The 13,163-nt window shown below is 45.6% G+C and overlaps 1 protein-coding gene across 1 annotated transcript; it reads right to left on the reverse strand.

The window, feature by feature from the left end:
• Positions 1-10,562: 10,562 nt before the first annotated feature.
• TMEM158 (transmembrane protein 158) lies at positions 10,563-12,441 on the reverse strand. Its single transcript, XM_064444089.1, has one exon. The coding sequence runs from the start codon at positions 12,141-12,143 to the stop codon at positions 11,217-11,219; it is 927 nt and encodes a 308-aa protein (XP_064300159.1). The 5' UTR covers positions 12,144-12,441; the 3' UTR covers positions 10,563-11,216.
• Between the last annotated feature and the right edge of the window lie 722 nt (positions 12,442-13,163).

Consider the following 13,163-nt stretch of genomic DNA (forward strand, 5'->3'; position numbering starts at 1 on the left):
TCAAAGTTGTGGGGTCTAGAAGCCAAACAGCCAATGGAGAAAAATAACTTAGGAAGGAAGTGCAAAACCTTGCAAATGCAAGAAGCCCGGAGTACTGGAACAGGCAATGTCAACATAAATGCCCTCAGCCATGACATTTGGATCCCATTTGTGCAGCACCTCAAGGTGCAAACAACTGCAGAAAATCTTACTCGATGGAAACAGTTTTCTAAAAATCCGGCTGCCGCTAGTAGCTAACAAACTGAAGACTTTGTTTTAGTGATTAATATTTGTTAAACACCTGAGGCACTCCCTGGGCAGCTACCTTCAAGACTGGAGAACAGCAAAAGTCAAAAAAGCATGGCTGAACACACTGAAGCTGGAGTCAGTCAGAGTAGCTCCAAGTGCCTCTTTAGACCAGCCTAAATACATGGCAATTTTGCTTTTTCTGAAGCAGCACTCACACCGATCGCCATACCAGCAGGAGGTGGTAATTCTCACCAAGCAGACACAAGAGGAAAGCAGCGTCTCAGATTTGCTCCGGCTATTTACTCCATGGACATGCTCCCACCATTCACAGACACGTGCCCACGGCTGTAAGGTTCTGCCTCCCAAGTGGCACAGACGTTACCTTGCAGCGGTGATAGCGACTGCTGCCCTCGGCTCTTGGCCTGCCCTGCCTCAGGGGTTTCACCCTCCTGCCCACCAAGGAAAAGGCTCAGTTGTTTCAGCGTCGTGTGGTTAACTGGCACATACTGCAGCGCCGTGGGGTGAGTCAAGATGTGGTACTTATGCAAAGCTGCACTGCTGTGCGGTACTTTCCATCAGAAGTGCTCTTCAAGTGATCTGTTCTTTCAGCATATATGTATTTTCTATACTTTCTCTGAATTAATCAAACCCCTGCATTCCAGGCCTCTGAACTAACTCAAAATCCTACAGTAATGTAGACATTTACACCCTGCAATACATTTATTAAATTAATCAAATTCTAACTACCGCCAAAGCTTAAATTGAAAACAGAGGAGCTGATACATCCTCCTTTCCTTATGCTTTATCCAGACAGACTGCTCAGTGCTTTGAACTGATGAATAAAGATCAATTTCTTAAAATCACTGCAGCGAACATCGATTTCATTCTTTTCTGAAGTCGTGCTCCACACTTTACAGCAAGCAGTGCAAGGAACCTCCAGCACCCTCCGTTCCTGCACTGTCTCCAAGCCTAGAAGGATTAGTATTGCCTGTAGCAAGTTTTTGCTGAATTGCTCACATACTACATTGCTCCCTAAATAGCCACAACTCTAAGCATGCTGAGCAAAAACAGACAATACAGCATCTGTCAGAAATAAAGGCCAGAAAATCATGATGGTCAAGGGAGAAGAACATTTTGGACCTTTTAAACCCTAATATTCAAGACAGGCTTACAGGTAGATGAAGTACGCTTGTATCATTGAGGAACTCAGAGTAGTAGTTTGAAAATATTTTACGTGCATTGCCATGAGTAATTGGTTTTACCATGAATGTGGGATTGGAAGATATTATGAAGTAGCTAAGCTTAACTATTATTTGCCAAGTAACAGCAGACAACACATGCTTGAGAACTTGCTATGAATGATTTCTGTTGCTACAGCCAACCTGTAGTCCTCAACACTGAGGATTTTGATACTTTAAATATGTTACAGAATTGCATTAACTCTTTGATATTTTCCAGCTTACAAGCTCTCTGAATATGATTGTTAGAAGGATTTAACTGGGCTTTTAAGCAGTTTTTTTGACAGAAATGTCATTAACATTATTCACCGTCATAGTCTTTCTCACTATCTTTTTATATGTAACAGAAGAAAGACGGAAAAAGAGACAATTTGGTAGCTGTGAAGATACTAAAGATAGCGCAGGTATCAGCTGAATCACACATAATTTGATGAAATTAATTGGGAAATTTTCAAAAAGTGATCCTATTCCTGTCACTATGGTAAAAGACCTTCCAATCACACAGTTATGCTGAGGCTGTTCTCATGGCAATCAGCAAGAGTTACAAGCACAGAAAATGGTTCTTGGTTTTGTTTTTGAAGAACTGGTTCATTCAGAGTCTGCTTCAGGGGGTTTGTTTTTCTTACATGGGTAAAGCCACTGATTTCTGCTTCGCTGTGCCCTGCACATGTAGGAAAACAGATTAGCCAATGTTGTTTTCTTTCTGTACTTTGTGTGTGGGAGGAGAGTAAATCTCTCTGACCCATTCCACCCACGACACTTCAGTTAGCATGGGGCAGCACTGTTATCAATCTCACCGGCTGAATTCAGGGAACTCAAAATTGTCACAGGCATGAAACATTCCAGGTGTAGGAGGAAAATAAGAGTTGTCTTCTTCTGTCTTAACCCAGCATGGGCTGGTGCCTGTAAGTGTTATGATGGCAACCTTATGGGGAGAGGGTAAAAGTCTCTCAGAACTGGAGATAAGTGACATTTTGGAAGATGAGTTTTGTCATGAGCAATGTACTCTCACACCAGGGTAGCTAGAGCAAAGCCCATGGAATTCCCACACATTTTATATGTGTGGGAAAGGGGTGTTCCCAAGGCTGTATCTACAAGAATTCCCAGTCAAACTCTGAAAAAAAACCCAATAAAGTAAACCAAAAAGGCCAGCAAAATTCTCTAGACATTAAAGGTAGAAGTGTGTGGCTCATATAGTGCCCAGATGGTCCTGAATAGCTCAGCGAAAGATCTTTTTGACTCAAAATGGCTTTCAGGCTAAAACCTCGTTCATTTCCTAAACTGTGAATGTGGTTTCCCTTAGCTGCCCCACATGGACCTATGAAGAAGTCATAGCTGTGGAGTGCTCCACTGGCACAGACTGCCATCAGCTGAGGGCAAGAGGAACAAGATGTCTGCTGGCAGTGGTGCTGCCCAGAAACTGTTACCAATACAGCTGTATTAATTTTTGTGAGAAACTGCTGCTTGCATGGGCCTGCTGTAAGTTTATTCCTGCCATAATTGTGCTTCCAGGATAGAGGGAAAGGTGATGTATGGGTGGGGTAGAGCACAGAGGCATAAGGCCTCTGTCTTCATGGTCCTAGTCTCTAAATGATCCTACAACTAGGTAGTGAGGGTTGGGGTGCCATGGGAAATCCCCCTTGGGGAAGGGATGGGGTGTTGCAAGGCTGCATTGAACACACAGCGAGGTAAATGTCATGCCTCAAAAGTGGGTTTCTCTGGGTTAAAAAAATGATGTGACCCTGCATTGTTAAGTGCTTTACATGTCCTGGAGGAAATGAAAAAATCTTGAGAATTCATAGTAAGTATTGCCTGAAGAAAGTAGTTTCCAGTTTCCATTTAGGAGCAACTACATTGCTGGCATAATTAGGCACAGCTCACATTCCCCAGAGAAAATGTGATGAAACACGCAGTGCAAGGAAAGAAATGAAATAGCCCCATGATTAAATCTCCACCAGCTACCTCCACACCAATTTTTTCATATATTCACCACCTAGAAACTATTTCTTACACCTTGGGGGATTCTTTCATATACTTTTGGATTAATGAGAATCTCTTCCAGTAACATTCATCACTTAGTAATGATTTGTTTTTAATATATCAGCTCACAGCCGCACCTTTCAATGGGAAAAGCATTTCCAGACTACAGCTATTGCCTGGCTAAATTGTGGACAAAAATTGTGCAGAATACCTTAATTTAACAACACAAGGCTCAAACCATGCACTTAAGTGCGAAAAAGGACAGAGAAGGAATAAAATCATGTTTATGTTTTGCATTTTTATTGTGCTTCACATGCTCAAAACACGATACAGAATTTAGATCATTAATCCTTCCACTACCAGTATGAGGAGAGTAAATATTATTTCCTCTACTGCTAGAGAGACACAGACAGACACATTGTTTTCAGAAGGCTTGAACACTCACAGACTCCAGTGTGAGCTGTACATATTTATTGTCTTACAGAAGCAGGGCTGCAGGGAGTTGTCCTGGCCGCTCAGTTTCTAGTGAAGCCAGAATGCTACTAGATCAGCACTTGAAAAATCTGCCAGGGCCCTCTGCTTGTACAACTTTTCCATCCAGGCAAGGGATTTCAATTTCTGCAGAACCCAAGGTTTAATTGTAAAGTAATGGGTTTGACCCTGTAGTTCCATACCCGAGCTGAATATAGCTTTAAATGCTGGTCTGTTCCTAAGTGAGATGACTGCTTCTCTGGCTGTGCAGAGCTTCGCCAAGGTGTGAGACACCTACTTTTGGTTAGAGCAGAAGGCAGGTGAGACGTGTCCTGACACTGCCGTTGAGGATACGTGGGAAGGGTGGCATGTGAGAGCTCCCACGATTCATGAGATAGGGTTTTGGGCAGGTGCGTGAGAAAAGACTTTGAGGAATTAAGGTGGAAGGAAGCTCTTCAAATGGGTCCACTCCTCATTTACCAGAAGACGACATAATAACTTAGGGTCCCTGCTCAGTGGGGCAGAAATGTGGAAGAAGTCCTATGACCACAGGACTGGTGGGGGAGACAACTTTGCACTCGGGTTTTGCCCTTAACACAAGGTTTCCTGTTTGTCTTTGTCTTGTAGGTGTCACAAACCAAAGGTGTGAGAGGTATGGTTTGAATAGGTGAGAAGCAGAGTGGAAAAGCAGAAGAAACTGATAGCACAGTTTCCTGGGCTACTTTTACAGCTTGGTAATATAAGACATGCCTGTGGGAAAGACAAGTGAGAAATCTGAAGACAGAAAATGTCAAGATAAAAAAATACTAGGGAAAAAGAAAATGAAAGAGGGAGATAGTAAGTAAGAAGGAGCAAATCTTAAGAACGATTAATTTTCAATGACAGAAGAAAAAGTGGAGCGAAGCTTGGGAGACAATGAGGACAGGGACAAAAAAGGAAGATTAAGCAGGCAGTCTTCAAAATATATGAGTGAGAAAGTACTAGCCATATAGATCAGAATGCTATACGCAGCATACCAGCATGCAGTCTCGTCAACAGCAGTGTCCCAGACTGGGAAACACAGTCACACTAGCATTCCCTCAGTTTAGGTGAAAAGCTCTAATACAGTCCTGATTAACATCTGTGTGCTGGACAATAAGAAACATATATTTTACATGGATCAAAACAAGATATGATGAAAGAACCACATCCATTCTGTAACTACAACTTCTAGCATGTTTTCTGTACAACCTCAGAGAACACCTGAAGCAAAACTGAGTAGATACTACATGCAAGAGAGTGCTTTGCCATGTTGTTGTTTGGTTTCCAGCAATATGGAGAGTGATTTTTTTTTTCTCTTTTTATTTATGGTATGGTGGTTCCACTCCTAATTTTTCTTGAGCCTCCTATTTCTTCCCAGGCTCTTATTCTCCTTTGCCATTACTGCCAAAACTGAGATCAATTATTCAAGCAAAGCACTGAAAAATTTGACTGAATGTGAAGTACGGAATTAAGTTCCTAATTAATCTTATGTCAGCTTTCTCTTTTCTCTATGATCTTAATCGCTGTCTTTTTCCCAGTTGATACTTCACAACTTATTTGCAGAATGTGCTGGCACACTTGCTCTCTTTTGTGTTTTTTTCTATGTCTTTTGTTTCCTTTATTCCTCCGTGTTCTTCTTCTGTATCTCCATTTTAACCACTCCATGTTGCTTAGCAACACCCAGAATGACACCAACAAGGTAAGGTCCCACTGCTTCTAGTAAGTCTCACCTTACAAGGAGCAAAAATATAATTTAACTTCACACTCCCAGTGAATTCACCTTCAGAATAACTTCGCACTCCTCAGAACTGCACGGATCTCAAATTCATGTCTCATTAATCTGATGTTTTTCTACGAAAGCTAAGAACAAGTCAAACACACAGAAACACACAGCGTTTCATACGATAATTGAATCTTCCAGTTTTGCTCTGACTTTGGTAACCTGTTGAGATAACATGAAAGCTGAAATAAGAGCTAAGGTTTTAGACCCTGGCTTTCCCAAGATGCAGATCCAGAGATTCCTCTGCCATACAGATGATCAAACTGCTACACTCAGTTATGAATCCAAACTTAACAAAAAGTTGGAAGATGTTTGGATTGTGAGACTTGGTCTGGGCACAAATCTAATTAAACACCATCCAGACATTTCCAGTAAACATTTTTAATATCCCAGTTTTTATACCAGGCTGCTTTCTCCCTGGTTAGGTAGGATAGAAACAAAACAAATGGGCTAAGCTACTTTTTTTTTCCCCCAATTGTTTTGAACAACTTATTTAACCAGAACTATTATGAAGGAGGGGCAAGAAATGCAGTTCCTTATCTGTCACAAGCTGTGATCAATTCCAAGTCACGGAAGACAACACTGATCAGAATATGACTATGTATCACACAAAAAATAGGAGCAAAAAATATTTTTTTTCCCCACAGAAGCACTTTTGCAAGGTAGAACACTTACATGCACTTCTGATCTTCACTGAAATGTTCTACTTCTGAGGGGAAAAATAGAAACTGATGTTTCAGTTTAAAAATATGCTCTTAAAAATCAGTCACTGGCTAAAAAGATTTATCATGTTTTGGAATCTGAATATATTTGGGATTTGATATTTACACATTTTCTCAGAATAATTAAAAATGTTTTTTGAAAAACGAAGGCCTTTTCCTGAAATATGTTGAAAAAAAGGAGACATTTATTCAGTAAAGTCCCTTGTAAAATAGCCGGCATTTTCACACTAGCTTCAGAAAGAAGTTATTTTCTAAACTAGCAAGGCCCCGCATTGGACTGAGAAATCCTGGCTTTGGATTTATAAACTATGTATATAAAAACCAGGGAGGAACAAGAATGTAATACCTACTCTTATATCTCGATGTATATCTTTAAAAGAGATTCTTTGCTCTTTAGTCATACAAAACTTCAATTAACTTAACTATTTGATTTCATTGGGCTTTTCTTTAGCCCCTGGAACCACGTAATGTCAGCCCTGGAGACAGTTTTATTCAGCAAGCGGAGGTTACGATGAATAATACTTACTCAGCCAAGTAAGGGTTTTAATTAGTATTTTTAGGGCCTGGTTCAGTAGCCCTTACTCACATTGAGTAATATTCACCGCACAAATTGTACTGCTGTTGCACTCACATTAATCATCAAAAGCACTGGTGAACTAAGCCCTGAATAAGTAACAACTCTCACATTTATCGAAGTACGGCAATTTTGCCCCAAATATCCATGTACTTCCTGACATACAAAACTGCTGTTGATTACTGACAACATATTGAACAACAGCATGCTTACATAATATGTAATTATTATTATACTGTACTACATTTTTATATTTTCATTATGGAAATCAGTGCGGCACTAAGTAACAGCAAGGCTGTGCCCATACTGAAACGACATATTCATCTGTATACTTCTGCTTCTAGTATATCTATAAAACATAAACAAACAACTATGTAAGGGAGAGAGATACAGTTCTGAGGTCTGAATATACAGCAAAAAATGCACCAGGCTAACTCGAGCATTACAAGCCTTGTACCTTCTAACACTGAATCTCTCTCTGGAGAGAGTTCCTGGCTCCTGGGCAGGGGGGGGAATAAATTAATAAATAATCTGTAATATACTTGAGTTCCATAAAAAAGAAATTAAGAAATTACCTCTGTTTCTAGGTATCCCTTGCTTTCCAACAAACACAGGTACATAAATAAAGTCAGGATAACTTACCAGGAAACACAATCCAACAAATAGTTAGTGAAGGAAAGCTAGTATTACTTGTTCAGTGTTATCTGTTTCTCATCATCCTTCTTCTCCCTTTTGTTTTGACTTTCTGTTGTACACAGTAAGTCCTCATGTACAGATGTATATATATGCATATCTATGCCCTCCCTGAGTATATGAAGGATTTTATATGGTGACTAATCCTGCTCTTGCGCTGACCCTGCTACCAGCTAGTTTTAAAAATAAGTCCAAATGAACGAAAATGGCTTAGAATCATCCCCAGTAAAGAGAAAATAAGACTCCACTGCCAGTGAAAAAGAAAATAAACACACGCTTTGGTGTCTCAAGTTAAAATTCAAACCTAGCTGGTGTGGAGATATATTATTCCACGTTGCTCTGGCCTTGAATCTTCTGGGTTTAATTCAGATGAAATTCCCATGGATGCAGGCAAAAGTTGTGAGTGCCTTTTGTTACTCAAAATTATTGGTTACTTAAGAGTCACATTAGCAGCCACAGATAAAGGAGCAGGGTTATTGGTGTCAGATGTATTAGTGACTGCAGAAAGCTCACTGTCTGCATAGTGCAGAATTTCCATTCTCAGTTCTTTACAGGAGGAACCCTGCTGCCACCTCCCCAAAACCTCGAGGGTTCAGGGAGTTAGGTCCAGGCTAAACCCTGTACATCAGGTAATCAGTGCCCTTCGCTGTGCCTTAACGTACACTCTCTACGAAGGGAACATGCTTGCCCCAGTGGTTACTGCAATCTAAGGACACACCTTCCCTAACTCAGAAGTGCTCTTTGCACTTTGTAGCTGAGATCAGTACTCCCTGAAAATGTTGGGGGTTTTTTTTGTATTCTGGACAAGATCTGCCATTTGGGGTTTGTTTGGGGTTTTTCTTGATGCCATCCCTGTGTTTTAAACATTTCACATTTTAGGAGATTTTTAATAGCAGCTCTGCTTACAAGTGTATTTATAGAAGAACTATAAGAAATCCCTTTCCTGTATCACACTTGTTAATTGAAGCAGCAAAAGATTCTGAGCATGGCGTTGCCTGTTCGCAAGGTCTGCATTCAAGCTGATATTGGTAGAAGTTAGAAGACATACCCCAAAATTATTCTGTACCAGTTTTACTCTTCTTGGTAGGTGTCTGTAAGAAGTGCAAATAAAAAACCTATAATAACTGAAGCTGCCTGTTTCAGACAGTAATGCCATTATCTTACTTATGTTGATGCAATTCAAGGAAAAACCAACAGCACATCACTGGTGAAACTAGGATAAGCAAAAAAAGAGATTCTAACCTTGAGTTTAAGCACAGGCTCCCTGGACCACAGTGAGTACTGTGCACTGTACACTACAAAGCCAGCAAAACTTGGAACAAAAGTTCTTGACCCTCTGCCTAAATGTCTCTCAAAAGAAGAAACTCTCTGCCTAAATGTATCTTCATTTAAAAGAAGTTCCTTTCTGGCATGGCAACTCATCTGAGGGTTATTCTGTATGTAGAGCATTTCTCTTTCAGGAGAGTGTTAACACTAGCTTCACGTTCTCTTGCTAGCTTTGCCTTTCGGTCCAAAGAGGCTCCCCTGTCATTCAAAGCATTATAGGCAAATAACTGCTCTCTAGCATGTCGCGTTTCTGGGCACAAGAATTTGCATGAGGTGGAAATGACACTATGTTTTTCACATCAAGGGAAGAAGAGCGGGGCTGTGTAAGCTAGGCATACAGGGGAAGGTGCCCTTCAGATCAACAGGTGAAATGAACATTTCTCAGCGACTGGATCCTCTACTTTCAGAAAACAACACTACTGCAGTGTTTACTCAAGTGATGTGCCCATTAAGATCAATAGGAGAAACGGTGCAGCGGTACCCCAGTAACGTGGAACATTTTAAAATCTTGATTTATTTCTGCTGTTTGTCAATCTTTTTCTCTCTGCATTTTTTTTTCCAGATAGCATACACATAGAGCATGCATTTATTTGATTTGGTTCTCAATTTAAAAAATAGGAATCCTAAGAATGTAATCCTTCCAGATTTTTCATCCAGTCATTTCCACCAAACATAAGGAAGAAAACAATATTACAAATACACCAAATTGGCCCCAAGTGAGTTCATGTGTCCCTGACAAATTAAATACATTGATGTTGACAAAGGAATGAGAATTCCTACTGCAAATCTTTCTCACTTAGTTAGCATTTTCGTTTTCAAAACTTCAGCTGGACTAATCACATCTAAGGCAAATGAAACAACTTCTTATAAGGCTAAACAGTTGGAAGTATACAACAAATTATATTTCAGGCTATACAACTGTCTGCTTTAACATGAAGGAAGAAATCTTGCAAATCTTCCTTCCTTGCTCACTTGCACAGTGGCAGCCATAATCTAGTTCTGGACCGGCATCTCCTACCTTCTCACCACCCCATGGGCTTTCTGCGAGCAACCTTGTGGACTGGTAGATGAAAAAGAGGCACGGTATTACCATGCCTTCAGCAAATACACTGCATCTGAGTTGTTTCTGAAGAATATACTTTGTGGAAGTCAGAGGCTTGCCCCCAGGCTGCTTTTAACACACCTCGAAGAGTGGGCCTCATCTTCCCAGGACCGAAAACAGCAGACCTCAGTCCAAGGATAAAGCCAGTCTGTGGAGTGGTGCTAAATAAATCTCCTTGGAGGATCTCTGGCACAGACATGTTCCCCATCCCACCCCACCCTTATGCAGGCATAAAGACCTAAATCTATCCTAAGGATAGGATAAATGCCATTCAGAAAGAATTTGGGATTCCCCTTTTTCCACCAACAACCCTTAGTAATATCATATCATGGGGAAAGGAGCTTCGCAGCCGGTTTGCAGATGGGGAAATCGGCCAAACCCTCCATCCCACCCTGGCGAAAACAGACTGACAAAGGGCTACGGTGGCTCCAGAAAGAAAACCTCTGTATTAAAAGCCAAGTAACGCAGAGCTACAATAATAAATACACACTATCTCAACCGGGAAATACAGTGTAAAAGGTTTGTTCAAGTTCAGCTTCAGCAATAACAATATATATTTATATATATAGTGCTTCCGTTCTCGATCCTGCCAAAAAGAGACTTCCCTTTCTGTAAATAAAGAAAAAGCCCTCTCCAACTGAATTCATATACAAAAAAGCTACTCCGACTACAACAAACGCGGTTGAATAGGAGGGTCTTTTATTTCCTGCGTTGATTTGGGGAGGGGGGCTTTTTCTTTGTTTTTTTTTTTTTTTTTTTCTTTTCTTCTTTTTTACTAAAAGTTTCGTTTAAAACGGGTATTAAAGATATAAAAGGAGCACACAGGATTTGGTCGTCTCCGGCGGCGGGGCGGGGCGGGGCTGGTGGCGCGGCGGAGCTGCTCCCCTCAGGGCAGGGCGGGCCGGGCCCTCAGGCAGCCCCGCGGCCCCCGCGGCCCCTCGGCGTCTCGCCGCGCCACCTGTGACACGCTTTAAACAAGAAAAAAACACGGCAGAGTCCGGCCCGGCGGGAGGCGGCCGCCCCGCGTCCCTCCACACCACACGACGAAGAGAAGGGCGGGGGAGCGATTCACCGGGAGAGGCTACTTGGCGGCGGCGGCGGCGGCGGTGCCGGCGGCGGTGTTGCGGCGCTGCTCCATGCCGTTGGGCAGGAAGCCGGCGATGATGGGCACCGGCCAGATGAGGGCGGCCACGCTCCACACGATGATGACCAGAGTCATGAAACAAGCCACCAGGGTAGACTCGATGGGTTTGCGGTTCATCCGCCAGCCCGGCTCCCCCTTCAGCTCCTCCAGGCTGAAATCCAGGCAGCAGAAATTCAGAGGCTCCCCTTGCAGCCAGTACTGGCCGGGCTCGGCCGCCGGCGGGTAGGAGAGCGAGGAGGAGGAGGAGGCGGCGGCGGCGGCCTGAGGTGCGGCGCCCCCCCTGAGGCGCCCGACCCGCCTGCCCCGCACCCAGCTGCAGCCCACGCAGAGGCGCAAGTCCTGCTGGGCGCCGCCGGCCGCCAGCCCCAGGTGCTCGATGAGCAGCGGCGGCCCCACGCGGTGGAAGGCGGCGGAGAAGAAGGCCCGCCCGTGGCTGTTGGTGGAGAAGAGCAGGAGGTCGCACTGGATGCCCAGCGGGCGGCTCCAGCGCACCAGCAGCGAGCTCAGCATCTGCCGCTGCACGCTGATATTGCAGTGCGGGTCCTCGGCGGGCTGCGGCTGCCCCTGCGGCTGGGGACGCTGCTGTTGCTGCTGCTGCTGACCGGAGGAGGTGGGAGTGGAAGGGAAGGGCTCTTGGCTAGGGGCAGCCGGCGTGCCCGGGCTGGTGGTGCTGCCTTCCTCCTTGCTTGCTGCCCCGTCGAGGTCCATCTCGAGGCTGGCCAAGGAGCGCGAGGAGGAGTTGACGGGGGGCAAGAAGAGCTCTTGCTCCTGCTCCTCCTGCCCGCTGGCAGCCGCCGAGGGGCTCCAGCCCTGGCTGGGCGGCAGGCAGGCGGCCAGCAGTGCCGGGAGGAGCAGCGGCAGCATGGCATTGACTTAGAGCCGGAGAGGATGGAGAGGAGGAGGAACGGGAGGCTGCATGGCGCTGCCGGCTGCCATCTGGGAAGGGAGGCACACTGCTCTCGCCGAGAGAGCGAGAGAAAGGGAAGGAGGGTGGGGGCAGGCGAGGGGGTGGGAGCGGGGCTGGGGCTGCCGCGGCGGCGAGGCGAGCGAGCCGGGAGCCTCGGTGACGGCAGCGGCTCCCCCCTTCCCCGCCTCCTCCGCCCCCGGCCCGGCTCGGCCCGGCCCGGCAGCGCCACGGCGGGAGGAGCCCTGCGACCGGCCGGCCCCGCTGCCGCGCTCTGAGGTGCCGCCCGGCCGCCCCCGCCCCGCGGCGGGGCAGCGGCGCTCCCTGGGCAGGCAGCGCCTCCCTCCCTCGGGGCACCCGCGGGCACAGGCGGCCCCGCTCCCCGCCGGCGGGGACCGCTCTGCCGGGCCGCCCTCCGCCGGCCTGCCTCCTCCGCGGGGGAGAGCCGAGCCCCCCTCAGCTCCGCCGCCGTCCCCGCGGCAGGGGAGGGAGCGGCGGGTCCCTCCCTTCCCGCCTCGCCCGGCCGAGGAGTCAGCTCCCGCTCTCCCTCCTCGGGCTGCGGTGGGGAGGGGAGAGCATGCAGGAACCGACTGCCCACACCTTCATTTCGACTTTATAGGAAGGGAAAGGGAGGAGGGAGACACAGAGGAAGGGAGTTTGAACTGTCAGGTAGGGTCCGGTGGCTGAGCACAGCGGTGCTCTGCAAACCCGGGCTCAGCCCCAGATGCTGCTCCTGCAGCCGGGAATCCACAAGCTGGCCAGGGCTGAGGTGCAAGGCATCCCACAGACGGGCGCAGTCCGTCCCTGTAGCAAAGATTTAAACGTGGAAGCTTATTACAGGGACCGTAAATCTACCGAGTGTGATAGCTGTGAGACTTGGCTGTGTTTTTCGAAAGGCTGCTTCATAAGCATGATAATTAGGCTAGATACTCTCCTTTATTTCATGACCCTGTGCTGGCTGTAGTGTTACTCTTGACACA

This window comes from Phalacrocorax carbo, chromosome 2, assembly GCF_963921805.1.
Source record: "Phalacrocorax carbo chromosome 2, bPhaCar2.1, whole genome shotgun sequence".
In the NCBI taxonomy this organism is placed as follows: Eukaryota; Metazoa; Chordata; class Aves; order Suliformes; family Phalacrocoracidae; genus Phalacrocorax; species Phalacrocorax carbo.

Bases quoted from the DNA above. Each gene is read 5' to 3' on its own strand.
- TMEM158 (XM_064444089.1), bottom strand. From the start codon at position 12,143: ATGCTGCCGCTGCTCCTCCCGGCACTGCTGGCCGCCTGCCTGCCGCCC.